Source organism: Chiloscyllium punctatum, chromosome 22 (genome assembly GCF_047496795.1).
Source record: "Chiloscyllium punctatum isolate Juve2018m chromosome 22, sChiPun1.3, whole genome shotgun sequence".
Classification (NCBI taxonomy): Eukaryota; Metazoa; Chordata; class Chondrichthyes; order Orectolobiformes; family Hemiscylliidae; genus Chiloscyllium; species Chiloscyllium punctatum.
Window position 1 is genome coordinate 45826826 of NC_092760.1, and position 18544 is coordinate 45845369.

An 18544-nucleotide genomic window follows, 5' to 3' on the forward strand; every position below is an offset into this window, starting at 1 on the left:
ATGATGTTCCCTCTGAACATAGAAACTCTAGAAAATAGAAACAGCAGTAGGCCATTTGGCCCTTTTGAGCTGCTGTCATTCAATATGATTAAGATTGATAATTAACTCATCACCCCATTCCTGCTTACTCCCAATTCCCTTTGATCCCTTTAGCCCTAAGGACTATATCTACCTCCTTGAAAACATTCATTATTTTTGCCTTAACTGTTTTTCGTGGTGTAGAGTTCCATAGGCTCACCACTCTATGGTGACGAAATTTCTCATCATCTCAATCCTAATTAGCCTACCCTATATTCTCAGGCTGCAACTTCAGTTTTTGGATATCCTTTCTGCAGTTACCTATCTAACCCTGTTAGCATTTAAAGACTCCTATGAGATCCCTCTTCATTATTCGAAACTCCAGTGAATTTGTCCCGACCAATCCAGTCTCCTTATGCATCAGTTCTTATGCCATCTTAAAAATCAGTCTGGGTAAACCTTCGTTGTACTTCCTCCAAAGCCAGAACATCTTTCCTCAGATAAGGAGACTAAACCTGCACAAAATACTGCAGGTATGGTCTCAACAAATCCATGGATAATTGCAGCAAGAATGTCTTTGGCTCAGTATGGAGCTGAAACATTTTCTAAATGCAACACAGTGTAGCTAGAACAGAAAACATTGGCTGATCAGTAATAGTGAAGTTACCTTTTTCAGTGCTGGCATTGCATGCAATAATCTGGCAATTGGTGCACTTACAGCAAGAAACGCATGCATGACCCGCCCACCATATTGAGATATGCATTTGGGCCTGAAGAAACAGGGGCTGAGTAATCGAATTTAGAGGCCACTTTGTCCCTTTGTATATAATGGCTCCATGGAAAGGCACTGACCTCTGAATTGGTAAATGTTACTCAACAGAGGGAGCATATTGTTTTGGGTGGGGATTTTCCACTCGCTCCTGTAGTGATTATGACAAGGTCAGTCTGGTGGACCTCTTGAATATGGATTCCCTGATTGGGGCTGCTAACCTGTTCCAATCAGGGAGTCCTGGCTGACAGGTTAAAACAGGAGTGTCAAATCAACCAGTTTTGCTATGAGAGCTGCCTCTGAGGGAGCTGGATCAGTGTAAAGGACTTTTCACATGTAACTAAAGAGTGACCTGGTGACGGGATACCTGCTTTTATGGAGTTATTTCAGTCTCCATGCAATTTGCGTATTGCAGAACATTTTGCTATCAATTGGTTTAACTAGTTTTCAATTTGTGATTGGAAATTGAACTTAGTTTCAAACCTGCCTGAATGCAAAATTTGTTTAGTTTTACCATTAAGTTAAAAGGATGAGAAAAAGAGAGATTAATGACAATAGACACTGCATAGCCCTTCATTCCTGATGAAGGGATCCAGCCGGAAACGTCAATCTTCCTGCTCCTCGGATGCTGCCTGACCTGCTGTGCTTTTCCAGCAACACACTCTCAACTCTGATTTCCAGCATCTGCAGACCTCACTGTCTCCCACTGCATAGTTGTAGAACAGTGTGAGGAAGGCAGCAGAGACAGATAACACAAGGGACAAGAAATGTGAGAGAAATTAAAAGGAACAAGAGAGCAGACTGAGGAACAAGTAAGAGAGAGGCCGACAACAGAGAAGAACAAACATAAAATTGGTGTGGGATGCAGAGAATAAAAAAACAAGAACAGACAGTGGCAAGAGGTAGAAAGAACAGGAATAGAAGCATCAGAAAAAGAAAGATTGCAGCAACAAAGAGCTACTGTTGTAAAGATGAACGAGAGAGCGCAGTGTGACAAGGAACAGGAGATCAAATTATTCCTGACTAATTTCTAAAATGTTGTTCTGCACTTGTCAGCACCTGTTAAAATGACAGTTGTCTAATCAGATATTGTCATATTCAAGACAGGTTGTGTCTTGAATTAGGATACTGGGCGAGGTATAACCAAGCACCATTAATAACTTAGCAGCCTTGATTTATAAGCCAATTATCATATAGGAGTGATTTCAGCAACAACCACTACATTTGACAAATGCAGTTAATTGTGATCTCATGCTATATTAAGTATTAGGAAAATTCAGTTTTTAAGAGAGAGTCCAATCTCCATAATTTTGTTATTTTCCCATTAGGAATTCTTGGACTCATTTTTAATAGGACAATATCCAAGTGACAAGTACTATTCAAGGAAATTCCTCTTTTTCCTTTTCAGCTTAGATCTTTCTACAGTGCAGAAATTTTACCTGCTATAAATTTGGACTCCTGACCTTAGCAAAAGCTCTGGAATCAACAGAACGATGACTGTTATCACAAAAAACAGCAAAACATCTTGGATGAATACTCCACTGTGCCAAACCATACGGCACACTTCCTCGGTTTTTCCATTTGTCAGAATGTCTTTGGGAATCAGTAAAGATTTCTTATCTTTCAGGAGTCACATATTTCCTTCAGTATTTAATAGTGCATATTACAAACCACAATAAATTATCTGAAAATTGCTTCCAAATTGTCAATTACCTATACAGAACAACCTCAATTATCCGAACAAGACAGGCGGGGACTGTTTTGTTCAGATAACTGATTGTTTGGATAACTGATTGTTCAGATAATGGATGACGTTTTTACAGGACCTTGAGATCTTATTCCGATAATCTGAAATTTGGATAATTGACATTCGGATAATTGAGGTTTATCTGTATTAGGTAACTGTGATTGCTATACCCCAAACTCCAAGATGGGCAGGCACATACATTCCAATACATTATTGGAATTGCAGATCAACAACCCCCACAAGTCTTAAAAGAAATGGTGAGTGAGATAGTGGATGAGTCATTTTATTTTTTTCACACTCCACAAGATTCAGGGATTAGATCTGAAAGTTCACAATAGGAGCACTGTGGGTCCGAGACACAGTACATTCACTGAACAACCACCCACCCTCCCCTTCCTTCTCATTCTCTTCACTTCTCCCTCCCCCTTTCTCTTCGCCTCCAACCCATCTTCCCCCTTTTCTCCTGTCCTTCCCCCTTTCTCCTCCTTCCCCCACTCCTCCATTTGTCCTCCCCTCCATTCTCCCTGTCCCCATCCCACCTTTCCCTCCATCCCTTTCTCCTCCCTCCATTCCTCCCTGTCCTCCCCTGCCCATTCCCCTCTCCTCCCCTCTCCATTATCCACCACCCACCCTCCCACTTTCTCCACCTTCCTCCCCCGTTTTCTCCCTCCCCTTCTCCTCCTCCACCATGCCCTCTTTCTCCCTCCCCCTCCCTTTCTCCCCCCTTCTCCCTCTATTATTCTCTTCATTTCTTCCTCCCGTTTTTCTCATTAGCAGTCAGTCGTAGAGATGTACATCTCCATCTTTTCTCCTCCTCTGTCCCTTCCTTTCTCCTCCTACCCACACCCCTCCCTTTCTCCTCCCCTCCATTCAGCATCTCCCTCCCCACCCCACCTTTCCCTCCCTCCCTTTCTCCTCCCACTTCCCATTTTCCTCCCCGCTCCCCCACTCTCCTCCTCCCCTCTCCTCTTCCTCCATACTGCTCCCTCCCTCTCCCCATTCCTCTCCCCTCCCCCCATCCTCCTCTCCTTCCCCCATTTCCTCTCCCAGTCCATTCCACTCGCCTCCACATCTTCACTCCTCCCCCTCCCCAATTCTACTCCTCCCCATTCTCTTCCCCTCTCCCATTTCCCTGCCCACCCCATTCCCTCCCCTCCCCATCTTCACTACTCCCCTCTCCATTCTCTTCCCCTCTCCCATTTCCCTGCCCACCCCATTCCCTCCCCTCCCCATCTTCACTACTCCCCTCTCCATTCTCTTCTCCTCTCCCATTTCCCTCCCCACCCCATTCCCTCCCCTCCCCATCCTCATTCCTCCCCTCCCCATTCTCTCGCATTCCCCTACCCACCCCATTCTCTCCCCTCCACTCCCCTTCCTCTCTTTCCCCTCCCCTTCCATTCCAATCCCCTCCCCTCCACTTCCATTCCCATCCCTTCCCCTCCACTCCCTCTCCCTCTCCTCATAACCCTTCCGCTCTTAGCCCAATTCTCCACCCCTCCCCCATACCTAACCCCACCTCGCCCCTGCAATCTTTGCCCCTCCCCATTCCCTGCCTCTCTCCCTTCCCCATCCCCTTCCCATCGCCCCTCCCCACCCCATCCTCCCCTACCCCACCCCCAACCCCCTTCCCCACCCCATCCTCCCCTACCCCACCCCCCAACCCCCTTCCCCACCCCATCCTCCCCTACCCCACCCCCCAACCCCCTTCCCCACCCCATCCTCCCCTACCCCACCCCCCAACCCCCTTCCCCACCCCATCCTCCCCTACCCCACCCCCCAACCCCCTTCCCCACCCCATCCTCCCCTACCCCACCCCCCATCCCCACCCCATCCTCCCCTACCCCACCCCCCAACCCCCTTCCCCACCCCACCTCCAACCCCCTTCCCCACCCCCCAACCCCCTTCCCCACCCCACCTCCAACCCCCTTCCCCACCCCACCATCCCCCTTCCCCACCCCACCATCCCCCTTCCCCACCCCACCCCCGCACCCCAACCCAGCCTACCCCTCCCCCTTCCCCACCCCTCCCCCGCACCCCAACCCAGCCTACCCCTCCCCCTTCCCCACCCCTCCCCTTCCCCACCCCTTCCCACTCCTCCCCTTCTCCAACCCCCCTTCCCCACCCCTCCCCTTCCCCACCCCTTCCCACTCCTCCCCTTCTCCAACCCCCCTTCCCACTCCTCCCATTCCCCACCCCCCCTTCCCACTCCTCCCCTTCCCCACCCCTCCCCTTCCCCACCCCTCCCCTTCCCCACCCCCCCTTCCCACCCCTCCCCTTCCCCACCCCCCCTTCCCACCCCTCCACTTCCCCACCCCCCTTCCCACTCCTCCCCTCCCCCACCCCTCTCCTTTCCCCCCCTCCCCTCCCCCACCCCTCTTCCCCACGTCCCCTACCTCCTCTTCCCCCCACCCCTCCCTCCTTCGCCACCCCTCCCCCACTTCCCCACCATCCATTCCCACCCCTCCCCCTACCCCTACCCCCCCTTCCCCACCTCCCTTCCCCACCCGTTCCCCCCGCACCCCTCCCCCACCTCACCCCCCTTCCGCCCGCACCCCTCCCCCCTACCCACCACCCTTCCCCCCCCAACTCCCCACCACCTCTCACCCCGTTCCCCCGCACCCCTCCCCCCGCGCCCCACACCCCGTCCCCCGCACCCCTCCCTCCCCCTCCCTTCCCCCTCCCCCCTCCCTCGCCCTTCCCCCTCCCCCCTTCCCCCTCCCTCGCCCTTCCCCCTCACTCGCCCTTCCCCCCTCCCTTCCCCCTCACTCGCCCTTCCCCCTCCCCCCTTCCCCCTCCCTCGCCCTTCCCCCTCACTCGCCCTTCCCCCCTCCCTTCCCCCTCACTCGCCCTTCCCCCCTCGCCCTCCCCCCCTTCCCCCTCCCTCGCCCTTCCCCCTCTCTTCCCCCCCTCCCTCCCCCTTCCCCCTCTCTTCCCCCCCCTCCCTCCCCCTCCCCACTCTCTTCCCCCCCCCTCCCTCCCCCTCCCCACTCCCTTCCCCCCACCCCCTTCACCCCCCACCTCCCTTCCCCCCACCCCACCTCCCTTCCCCCCCACCCCCCTCCCTTCCCCCGCACCCCTCCCCTCCCTTACCTCCCTCCCTTCACCCCCTCCCCCACCCCCCCACCCCCCCATCCTTCCACCCCTCCCCCTCCTTCCCCCCTCCCTTCCCCCCCACCCCCCTCCCTTACCCCTCCCCCCTCCCTTACCCCCCCTTCCCCCTCCCTCCCTCCCCCCTCCCCTTCCCTCTCCCCCCTCCACCCCTTCCCCCTCCCTCCCCCCTGCCCACCTCCTCCACCCCTTCCCCCCCCTCCCCTGCCCACCTCCTCCACCCCTTCCCCCCTCCTCCCCCACTCCCTCCCCCCTCTCCTCCCCCACTCCTTCCCCCCCTCCTCCCCTTCCCCCCTCCTCCCCCACTCCCTCCCCCCTCCTCCACCCCTTCCCCCTCACTCCCCCTCCCTCCACCCTCCTCCCCCACCTCCCTCCATTCCTCTCCTCCTTCCCCCTCCCCCCCTACTCCTCCCCCCCTCCCACCTCCTCCCCCCCTCCCCACTCCGCCTCCCGCCCCTCTCCCCCTCCCACCTTCTACTCCCCCCCTCCCCACTCCCCCTCCCGCCCCTCTCCCACCTCCTCCTCCCCCCTCCCCCTCCCGCCCCTCTCCCCCTCCCACCTCCTCCTCCCCACTCCCCCTCCCCCCCCTCCCCACTCCCCCTCCCGCCCATCCCCCCTCCCTCCCTCACCCCTCACCGTCCCCCTCACCCGTCCCCGTCCCTCTCACCCCTCCCCCTCCCCTCCCCTTCCCTCTCCCCCCTCCACCCCTTCCCCCTCCCTCCCCCCTGCCCACCTCCTCCACCCCTTCCCCCCCCTCCCCCCTGCCCACCTCCTCCACCCCTTCCCCCCCTCCCTCCCCCCTCTCCTCCCCCACTCCTTCCCCCCCTCCTCCCCTTCCCCCTCCTCCCTCCTCCCCCACTCCCTCCCCCCTCCTCCACCCCTTCCCCCTCACTCCCCCTCACTCCCCCTCCCTCCCCCACCTCCCTCCCTTCCTCTCCTCCTTCCCCCTCCCCCCTCTCCCCCTACTCCTCCCCCCCTCCCACCTCCTCCCCCTCCTCCTCCCCCCCTCCCCACTCCGCCTCCCGCCCCTCTCCCCCTCCCACCTCCTACTCCCCCCCTCCCACCTCCTACTCCCCCCCTCCCCACTCCCCCTCCCGCCCCTCTCCCACCTCCTCCTCCCCCCTCCCGCCCCTCTCCCCCTCCCACCTCCTCCTCCCCCCCTCCCCACTCCCCCTCCCCCCCCTCCCCACTCCCCCTCCCGCCCATCCCCCCTCCCTCCCTCACCCCTCACCGTCCCCCTCACCCCTCACCGTCCCCCTCACCCGTACCCGTCCCCGTCCCTCTCACCCCTCCCCCTCCCCCCTCACCCCTCACCCGTACCCGTCCCCATCACCCCTCCCCGTCCCCCTCAGCCCTCCCCGTCCCCCTCACCCGTGCCTGTCCCTGTCCCCGTCCCCCTCACCCCTCCCTGTCCCCGTCCCCCTCACCCCTCCCTGACCCCCTCACCCTTCCCCGTACCCCTCACCCCTCCCCGTACCCGGCCCCCTCACCCCTCCCCCCTCCCTCACTTCTCCCCGTCCCCGTCCTCCTCATCCCCCCCCCTTCCCCCGTCCTCCTCTCCCTCCCCCGTCCCCCTCACCCCTCCCCGGCCCCCTCACCCCTCCCCCCTCCCTCACTTCTCCCCGTCCCCGTCCTCCTCATCCCCCCCCTTCCCCCGTCCTCCTCTCCCTCCCCCTCACCCCTCACCGTCCCCCTCACCCCTCACCGTCCCCCTCACCCCTCACCCTCACCCCTCCCCCTCACCGTCCCCCCACCCCTCACCCTCACCCCTCCCCGGCCCCCTCACCCCTCCCCGGCCCCCTCACCCCTCCCTCACTTCTCCCCGTCCCCGTCCTCCTCATCCCCCCCCCTTCCCCCGTCCTCCTCTCCCTCCCCCTCACCCCTCCCCCTCACCGTCCCCCCACCCCTCCCCCCTCCCCCGTCACCCCTCCCCGTCCCCCCACCCCTCCCCCCTCCCCGTCACCCCTCCCCGTCCCCCCACCCCTCCCCCCTCCCCGTCCCCCCACCCCTCCCCCCTCCCCCTCACCCCTCCCCCCACCCCTCCCCCCTCCCCCTCACCCCTCCCCCCACCCCTCCCCCTCCCCCTTCCCCGTACCTGTCCCCCTCGCATCTCCCCGTCCCCCTCACCCCTCCCCGTCCCCGTCCCCCTCACCCCTCCCCGTCCCCCTCACCCCTCCCCCTCCCCCTCACCCCTCCCCGTCCCCCTCCCCGTCCCCCTCCCCGTCCCCCTCACCCCTCCCCCCTCCCCGTCCCCCTCAGCCCTCCTTGTACCCGTCCCCCGTACCCGTCCCCCTCACCCCTCCCCGTACCCGTCCCCCTCACCCGTCCCCCTCACCCCTCCCCGTACCCGTCCCCCTCACCATCACCCTCACCGTCCCCCTCACCCCTCCCCGTCCCCCTCCCCCTCACCCCTCCCCGTCCCCCTCCCCCTCCCCCTCAGCCCTCCTTGTACCCGTCCCCCTCACCCCTCCCCGTACCCGTCCCCCTCACCATCCCCCTCACTGTCCATCTCACCCCTCACCATCCCCCTCACCGTCCACCTCACCCCTCACCATCCCCCTCACCATCCACCTCACCCCTCACCGTCCACCTCACCCTCACCATCCACCTCACCCCTCCGCCCTCCGCGCTTCCCTCCCCTCACCTTCCCCCAACTTTCCCCTTCTCCACCCCTTTTTCCCACTCCCGTCTCCTTTCCCTACCCAGTTGCCCTCGCTGTTAACATCATCCCCACCCTCTCATTCCCTTACCCCGAACCATTCCCCACCTCATTCTCCTCCCCTTCCCCACTGTCTTCCCCCGCACCATCCTCCTCCCCTTCCCCCTAACTCTTCCCCATTGCCTTCACCCTCCCCTCCCCGACAATGCCCTGTCCGCCGCGGTGGCCGCCGGGAGTTGTAGTCTTTCCCGTGCGGGCCGCCCTATGATTGGTGGGGAAGCGGGGGTGAGTCCCGGCGTGCAGTGGGCCGTGCGCGCCTGCGCACTACCAGGATGTGCCGGAGCGGCGGGAGGAGCTGCCAGAGTGAGTGTGGGCAGTGGGCAGTGGGGATGGTCACTCAGGGTAGACTCTGTCCATCAGGGCCCTCGGGAACCTCACCGGGGCCGTCACTGAATTAACTTCCTCTGTTTAAAAAGGGACTTCCTATGTCCTGAAGTCTTTCAGGCGACGGTCTTGTGGTTAAAATCGTTTCTGAAAGTGTGGAATGTAAATCCAAACCGAGTGGAGGGGATACCAGTTGAGAACCAGCCTGATGGTGTTGACTGATTTAGGCAACAAAAAGGTGAAACTTAGAAATAACTGGTACTGGTCCGAGCTGGAGTTAACTTTTAAGATGTACAAGAGCAGTCTGGACCCATGCCAGGCATTTTCCAGATTTTATTGTTTGATTGTTTTTTTTCTTTCCTTCATTGTCAACGTCAAGTTTGATATGAAAAGAATTTGAAAGTAACTTGTGGAATGTAGGCACAGCAGCTGGTTATTTAGAGTCATAGAGTCATTAGAGATGTTCTTACTCTTCAAACTTCCCATGGCCCTAGGAAAAGGTGAACCACTCCAGTTCTATCTTCCCAACAGGGTTGTTGGATAAGATATTCTAGGATTTTGAGCCGTGACTGTGAAGGGACAACAAGTCAGAATGATTTATGACTTGAAAAGAAATGTGGGAGTGATGGTGACCCTGTGCACCTCTTTGGGTCGGAAGGAGATCAATACAATACACATCCTTTTATTGTTACGTGTACTTCGTTGTAGGAGTACAGTGTAAATTTTTTCCAATGTTTGCCTTCTTATGGTGATATCTTTAAATACAAGTACCCAGGTACAATTCTTGGATACAGCAGAGGAATTAAAGTAGTTGCATTACTTAAATTTGAAAAAAAATGTTAAAAATAGGACATTACATTAAGGTGAGGAATTTAAATAGACATTACAATGTAGCAGCTCAGTGCATGGCCTCTGCACGCACTATGACTGCTCATGCTGGACCCCAGACCAACAGCTGACTCTGTTCCACTTCAAGCCCCAGTCTGATCTGCACTAGCACAAATCTGCTCCAGGGTAAGTGCCAGGATTGCGTCCACTGTGCTGGTCTCCTTTTGGGACTTGCTAAGTACACAATGCTGCACTGATTTGGGCTGTATTGTTGGCAGAGTCCAAGGTTGTTTCCTGCGTCCTGCAAATAATATACTATACAGTCACTGTGGAAGGGTTGCTGGTGAAGTGAACCACGTTATTCAGTATACAGTTGACCTTATTGAGTGTTGTCATAGTTGTGCTCCTCCAAGCAAGTAAATAATATCCCATTACATTTTTACTTGTTTCCAATTGGTGGGATTATTGAACAGTGAGTCTCCTCATTGTAAGCATGTTGGGGAGAAAGTGAAAACACGAATCAGCACAAGACATGAAAATAAAATAACTGTTGACAGGTCTGGGAATATGGCCCCTTTGCCTGAAGTTATGTTTATCTTTATGATAAACTCTGTACTAATGATATTTGGGGTTAAGAACAGTGTTCAGGGTGTTGTATAATTGTGAAAAAAGTTTTTAAAAAAAATAAATTGTGTAAAGCTTTATAGAGTCATAGAGATGTACAGCACAGAAACAGACCCTTTGGTCCAACTCGTCTATGCCAACCAGATATCCTAAACTAATCTAGTCCCACCTGCCAGCACCCGGCCCATATCCCTCCAAACCCTTCCTATTCATATACCCATCCAGACGTCTTTTAATGTTGCAATTGTACTAGCCTCAACCACTTCCTCTCGCAGCTCATTCCATACACGTACCACCCTCTCCGTGAAAAAGTTGCTGCTTTGATCCCTTTTTATATCGTCTCCTCTCATCCTAAACCTATGCCCTTTAGTTCTGGGCACCCCACCTCCCGGGAAGAGACTTTGTGGATTTATCCCATCCGTGCCCCTAATGATTTTATAAACCCCTATAAAGGTCACCCTTCAGCCTATCCAAGGCCCTAAAGGAGCCTTCCACATCCATCAAAGTTTTACCTGCACATCCACCAATATCATTTATTGTATCCGTTGCTCCCGATGCAGTCTCCTCTACATTGGGGAGACTGGGCGCCTCCTAGCAGAGCGCATTAGGGAACATCTCCGGGACACCCGCACCAAACAACCACACCGCCCCGTGGCCCAATATTTCAACTCCCCCTCCCACTCTGCCGAGGACATGGAGGTCCTGGGCCTCCTTCACCGCCGCTCCCTCACCACCAGACGCCTGGAGGAAGAACGCCTCATCTTCCGCCTCGGAACACTTCAACCCCAAGGCATCAATGTGGACTTCAACAGCTTCCTCATTTCCCCTTCCCCCAACTCACCCTAGTTCTAAACTTCCAGCTCAGTAACTGTCCCCATAACTTGTCCGGACTTGTCCTACCTGCCTATCTTCTTTTCCACCTCTCCACTCCACCCTCTCCTCCTTGACCTATCACCTTCATCCCCTCCCCCACTCACCCATTGTACTCTATGCTACTTTCTCCCCACCCCCACCCTCCTCTAGCTTATCTCCCCACGCTTCAGGCTCACTGCCTTTATTCCTGATGAAGGGCTTTTGCCTGAAAAGTCGATTTCGAAGCTACTTGGATGCTGCCTGAACTGCTGTGCTCTTCCAGCACCACTAATCCAGGATCTGGTTTCCAGCATCTCCAGTCATTGTTTTTACCTCGCCTGAGGCAGGAATTGAACCCGAGTCTCTGGCGCTGCGAGGCAGCAGTGCTAACCACTGTGCCACCCACAAAAGTATGTGTATCTAGGTATCTTGCACCTCAGATGATACAGAGAGTGGTGAATTGTAAACTTTTCACTCTACTCGTTTGAGTACATGTGACAATAAAGCTCATTCATTCATTCAAGTTGGTAACATTGAATGACACCTAGAAGCCTCAAGTCATACTTGTAATATAAACCCAAATTGGTACCGGGGTGGAATCTTTTTCTCGAGTCTATGGGTGAAGATCAGCCAAAAGGATGGATTTTCTCATGCAATTAAATCTTCATTGATTATATACATATGTAAAAGACCAAATGTTATGAGCAGGCAGATAGGAAGTTATATACACCCCTGCTCTAACCCATCAGGGCCTTCCAAAAACCATACTTAAAGCACAACTGAACAGCTCTTCATCTCTACAATCCAGGAGAATCGATCTCTGTTCATCACCCTAAGATGCCAGAGGCCAGACAAATTATGTACATTTGGGCTTTTGCCCGGAACGTCGATTTCGAAGCTACTTGGATGCGGCCTGAACTGTTGTGCTCTTCCAGCACACTAATCCAGAATTATGTACATTGCCCTAGTGATGCTTCCTCTTAAAAACTCCAGAAGAGAAGGGCACTGCTTTTTCCTAGGGATGGCAACAGGAGGCCATCCTGACTATGCAGGCAACCTGGCAGAGATGGTTTTGGAGGTAGCATCCAATGGCTGGCTCGGGAAAACCTGCTCCAGTTTAGCAAGTGGATGAATGATGTGCACTAAGTCAACACATGTCCTGCTTGATGCTTCATGCCCCTTGACCTGTTAGCATTGTAGTCACTGCACAGAACTGTCAAACAAAATTGGACACAAGGAATCTTTAGCGATGTATTGTGCAAAATGTGACTGTCACTTCATTGCTCTGCTAATACAGATGTAAAACTAATTGTATCACAGTACTGCTCCTCACATACCCGTTAGTCATTAAGCTTAAATCGTAAAAGGAGCCACAAAACTCAGTAGTTCATGCATCATCAGCACACCTACCTGTCTTCACATTTAGTAGAACATATTCTTCAGATATCTTTTGACCAAAAGTTTGCAAAGCAAAGGGACACAAGCGTAAAAGATTGCTTTAGGATGAATCTCATAAGTATCTCAGGCACACTCAGCCTATAATACCTGATTGGTTTTCATCACTTGTAGTTTTCTGATGGCATAGAAGACTTTTCATTCAAAAACCTTAAAGCACCTATTTTTCTTACCATACGGACATCATAATCCTGGGGATTGACACCTTTACTTGCATGTATCAATGCAGGCATAGTCCTCATCTACTCATGCGCAATGTCTCTTGATGTTTATTTTCCTCTGAAGAAGAACATTCACAATAAATTTGTCTGTGTCTGGGGAGTACTAATGTGCTCTTCTTGAGTGATCCAGGCAATGGAAGTGCATCTTCAGAGGACCAATTGTTTGTCAATGATGGCCTGATTAAATGCTTGGGCAGCATTGTAGCTCTGCTCAGCATCAGACTGAGGGTTGAACACTGGCATCATTAGCCATATCTTCTGGGAATACTGCTCATCCCCCATGAGCCAGCCCTAAATTTGATGCAGTGGAACAAACAATCAAAGAACTCAGAGCTGTGTAGAATGAAAGTGTCATGACAGCTCCCTGGATAGTGGGTGCATACCTGCAGGGCTTGTTGCCCGTGGTCACAAATGAGCTGGACCTTGAAGGAGAGCAATCCCCACTTGTTGAAGAATTGGTAGGATGATCCCCTGGATTTCTAAGTGTCACATGCCTGCAGTTGATGACTCCTTAAACCTGAAGGAGTCCAGCGATAGCTGTAATTACAACAGCTAGAGTACCTTGCTGCAGGTTGGGACATGTGTTGTCATAGAGGTATGGAAGGAACAAGTGACTGGAAAATTCAATACCACTGATCTTCAGTGTTATAGGTATAGATTTACCATCCTAGTCACACGATTGTCGATCTACCTGCAGGAGGTGACAGTATCCCTAGTCACATGGAGATATCTTCAGCACTTTCACTCATCTGCAGTTGCTGCAGTGTCTTTGGTACTGGGTGTCACATTATAGGAAGGATGTGAATGCATTGGAGAGAGTACAGGAATGATTTACAAGAATGGTTCCAGTGACAAGAAAGTCCTGTTATGAGGAAGATTGAAGAATTTGGGACTGTTCCTCTTGGAGAGAAGAAGCCGAAGAAGTGATCTGACAAAAGTTTTCAAAATCTTGAGTGGGCTGGATAGAGTAAATAGGGGAAACTGTTCTCACTCAAAAGGAGCAAGAAAATAGATTTTAGCACTGGGCATTTTCCTCTTTAACCTCAGCAAATCTGGTACAGTTTCTGGGTTAAGTTGATCAAACAACTTGCTTGGAGAAGCAATCTGTGAGGAAATATAAGAAATGATGTATTTGTTTTCCACTTGAGATCTTGACTAGTCATGCTACCCATTACTTGGCCACTCGTGTGTTGAGTGAAAATCTGTCCAATCATCATTGCGGTGTGTTGCATCCTCTCTGATCGATTTTCTGCTTCTCCATTGTACTATGTGAAAGATGTTTACGTTGAGCAAATTGCTACATGCATGAAAAACAATTTGGTTCTTGGAGGCCTCCATTATTCCCTGTAATACAGTCTTACAACCTTGAAATCTGTAGCCTGCATACCAGTTTCATCCTGTGTCCTTAACTTTCAGATGCATTGGCCTGTGAATGATTTTGCATAGCTGCATGTGGAATAATCCCTCGCCACCAATACTTTCACCGCTATTGGTGAGCCGTGGGACTCTTCTTTTAAGAATTCAGTAAAGTGTAGGACGTGGTGGGATGTTAATGTTAGGATATCATAGAGCTTGCTCATTTTGTTTTGCAGTGACTACTTCCCTTCATTTACAGTGCTCGTGCATTTTTCAATTTCTGTTTCAAATCCATCAGTTGGGTATGTTTGTATTGTGCAGGAACACATGCAAGCAAATCTCAGGGCTCCTCCCTTTGGACTGCACTTTCTCTGAGAAACCTTTTTTTGAAAGCTGATGTAGAAATGATGTTTGTAAATGTTTTATTTAATTTATTTACTTATACTTTGCCCAGCATCATCAGAAATAGCCTTTTTCTTTGGCATCCTCTCTGTCCTCCTTCGATCTCTGCCTGTCACTATCATCAGTTCTATTATCTCCCTTGAGACTCCTGTCCTTTCCCTCGATCCCACTACATACAGATCTCCTTCACCTTCTACCACCCTTGATTCAATTTACTGTCCTTTCTCCCTTCCTAGCACCCCAAATCATCCACTGTGTTTCTCCCTTCTGCATCTTTTTTTTTAAAACCTCCTTTCACTAGGGTCCTTCCAATGCCTACCTCCATTCCTACCATTCCTTTATACTTAGTCCCATTTTATCTGAAGCTTTTGAATTGAACCCCTGCTTGCCTGCTCCTGTCAATTTTTTTTTCCATTGGCTAGTGTGGCTGCCTTGCTTGAGCAGGCTTGTTGACTCTGTCAGGCTTCAGCTTTGATGCTTGTAGTGACAGGAGGATGAATTGGATCCCTTTTTAACCCTCTCATCGTCACAGTAAATATTTTTAAAACTCTTTTTAGCACACATCTGCCACACATCAACTGAAATTTGGTTAACCACATCAAAATCAAGGAGTTGTGAAATTTTCTGAAGTGAAAGAAGATGGAACTTTATTACCAACTCGCGCTGAGAAAAAAAATCATAAACTCCAACATCAGAAACACACACAAAAACAGGTGACGAAGTTTAAAAAGAAGAAAGTTTGACAGACAGGGAGAATAAAGCTATGCAAAGTAAAAAGCCTTCAAGTCTTTAGGTGTGAGAGTGAAACTTGAATCTACAACTGTATAGTTGTTGAATTGTTATTTTTCCTCAGTTCCTTTTCACTGAATCTGTCTTTTGAGAGATAATAAGACATATGGAGAAAAGAGCATGCATTTGGTTCTATTGTTATGAATCAATTTTTTTAAACTTCCTGTTGAAAAGCAGCTGTTAAAATATAGTTTAGTGTGTATTCCCGAGTCTCACTTTCTAATCTGGCTAACTGACAAGCATAGAGTCAGCATAAAAAAAGGCCCTTCAACCTACTGAAACTGTAGCCAGAACATCCATCCTCAGATATAATGTCCAAAATTGCACACAATACTCAAGGTGTGGTCTCACCAAAGCCGCGTACTATTGCTGCAAGACATCCCTGCGCCTGTACTTGAATCCAGTCACCATGAAGCCCAACATATCATTTGTCTTCTTACTTTGCGACTGACTGGTGTAGAAGGGCACCCAGTCTCATTGCAATCTTGTTGCAGGTCTCCTTTCCTAATCTATTGCCTTTCATATAATAATCCACTGCCTTATTTTTGTTATCAAAGTGGATTGCTTCACATTTATCATACTTTATCCGCAATACATTTGCCTACTCATTCAACTTGTCCAATGATGCATCTCTGCATTCTCGTCATAGCTCACCTTTCCACAGAGCCTTTTGTCATCTGTTAATTGGGAGATTAGTTCCCTCCTTTAAATCATTGCCAGATGTTATGAATACCTAGGGTCCAAGCATTGACCCACTGTAGTACCCCACAAGTCATGGCTGTCATTCTTACTGTTTCCTATCTGCCAATCAATTCTCTATCCATATCAGTACACTACTGCCAATCACACATTCTTAATTTTACATGCCAATCTCTGATATGAAACCTTATTGAAAGCCTTGTAAATGTCTAAATGAACCACACCTAATGGCGACCCCTTATTAATTCCATCAGTTAGATCTTCTCAAAGTTCCAGTAGGTTTATTGCACAAGATTTCCCTTTCATAAACCCATACTGACTGTCCAAAACTGTCACTATTTTACAAGTGTTCTGCTATTATGATATTTTATAATTGACTTGAACATTTTCCTTGCTGTCAATGTCAGACTACAATTTTCTGCATGCTCCCTATTTTTAATTTTTTTTTAAAATTAGCCATCTTCCTATCAAATTGGCCTTACATCCAATTAGAAATGCTGATTAGTTATTCTTGAGACCACAACTCTGTGGTCTGTTCTTAGTGCAGCTATATACAATCCAATATCTTCAACACTTTCCTTGAATATTGGAGACTACCTGTCCAACCACTCTATGCTCAGATACTGTTGTCATTGCCAATGATAAATACCCGTGCCTTTCTTAAATCTGGATTTTACTATTCCAGGGTTTTTGATGATGATACGTTTATGGATGTTAGAAGATAAAAGGCTGATCAGGGTCATTTTTGGAGTAGTCAAATCTCGAACTAACAAAATACACGAATGAGTGTTGAAGCAGTAGATGAGTTGAGGCAATGGTAGAGGTCAGATGATGTTAGTACAATGGAAGTAGGTAATCTTAGTGCTGATATGTCAGTGGACGCTCATGTGGAATTAATTATCATGCCAAGGTTATGAACAGACCAGTTCATCATCAATCATCAAAAAGTAGGGTCAGTGCTTGGGGCATGGCTTTTGTACTGGAACAAAAGACAGTGATACCTGTCTTTCCAATACGTAGTTGATACCCTCACATGGAACTGTCTTGGTATTTATTTAAAGTAGCTCTAAAATTGTCTGGTGCATGGAGTAGTTTGCCAAGCAGTCTTTGTTAGTTTAACCAAGTTAGAATGGAGTTAATGGTGGATTTAAAGCTTGATTAGGATCCTTGATATAGAGTGAACTCACGCCACCAATTTCTTAAATCAATAAAGAAACTTCAGCCACCAAAAGCACAAAAAAGGATGGGACACAGGATTGAAATCTTAAAAATCAAGCTGATCTCTTTAAACCATGAGATTGGCACTGGAGATTTAGGCGTTGAATAAGGTTCCTGTTAAAAGTGAGGGGCTTCAAATACAAAATTGCAAACCAATTTTATAATATTAGGTTCAGGATTGGATGGGTAACATACTGTCTGACAGCATGACCAAGACCTACAATGTTCCCAACTTTGAACTCCATGAGAGGTATGATTCAGCCTGTACCAATTAGAGTTTTGAAGAGAGGTAATCTATATAACTGCTGGTTTTTAAACCACAATCTAAAAGCTTCATGGCTATTTTTACTGGAACCAGCTTTTTATTATCTCCAAATCAAAGGTAATGCTTTTGCCCTTTAGCCTATTTGTTTGGAAATAGCATATCTCAACAACTAAAAGACTGATTTTGCAAAACATATTGGGACTATCCCAAGGAAGAACTGATTATTATTTTTTAGTAATGGAATATTTTAAAGGATCTGTAAATTTTGGGAGATAGAGCAAGTTATTGCTTATAAGAATGGTCTGGATTGTTTGACTGAGAATATTGTGGGCTGTTTCAGTTGCTGTGGTGCAATTTGTTACAGTTGTCAACAGTATCTGGAGCAGCTTGCTGGATATAGAATGGCCTGAAGCTACCTCTAAAGTGGAAGCTCTTAATATAAATATATGTTTTTTACAGCTTTCTGGATGTAGAAAATCAATCAGATGGGTAAAGTCTTAAGGAAGAATTGCATTATGTTGAGCTAACAATGTAAGGGTAGTAGCCTGTTTTCTTGTTTTCAAAATTTTAAAACCAATTTCAAACTCATAGATTGTCATGGTGAGATATGACCTTATGTTCTCTGAATTTTATGTACCTATGATCATGAAACTGTTGTTATTTTTTGGGAAAAACACCTGATCTGATTCATTAATAACCTTTCGGGGAGTGAACTGCCTTTAGCTGATCTGATCTAATTGTGCTTTAGATGTGGTTGACTTTTAACTGTCCTCCAGGCAAATAGGCATAGGCAATAAATACTGGCCTAGCCCGCAAAGCTCAGATCCCATGAATGATTTTTTTTAAAAAGAGAAATAATTTTGAGTTCCAAGGAAAATCAATTGAACTAGGGATGTTAACTCTGTGAAATCATTGTTGGACATGTATGGTGGGATAGGAGTTCAGCTAGTTGAAGGCAGTTTCAGAGAAGTGGATCATGGAGGAAAACCTTTGGGAAATTGCTCATTTATTTCAAAAGGCACAGAGGGATTGAGCAAGCCAAGCAATGGTATCATTAACCAAATGTTAAGTCCAAAAATCTGACTGAAGAAATTTAGAAGAAGAAGAGTTGACCTTGGAGTTAATATTACATCTTGGGTGTTGGGTTGTC

General features: G+C 50.0%; 1 protein-coding gene across 1 annotated transcript in view; it reads left to right on the forward strand.

Moving 5' to 3' along the window:
- The window catches only part of LOC140493885 (cytosolic 5'-nucleotidase 1A), an 80359-nt gene that overhangs the window by 4496 nt on the left and 57319 nt on the right, over positions 1-18544 (forward strand). Inside the window, exon 2 of the mRNA XM_072592879.1 lies at positions 8592-8664. Coding sequence (XP_072448980.1) covers positions 8592-8664 — 73 coding nt within the window. The remainder of the gene's footprint in view (positions 1-8591; positions 8665-18544) is intronic.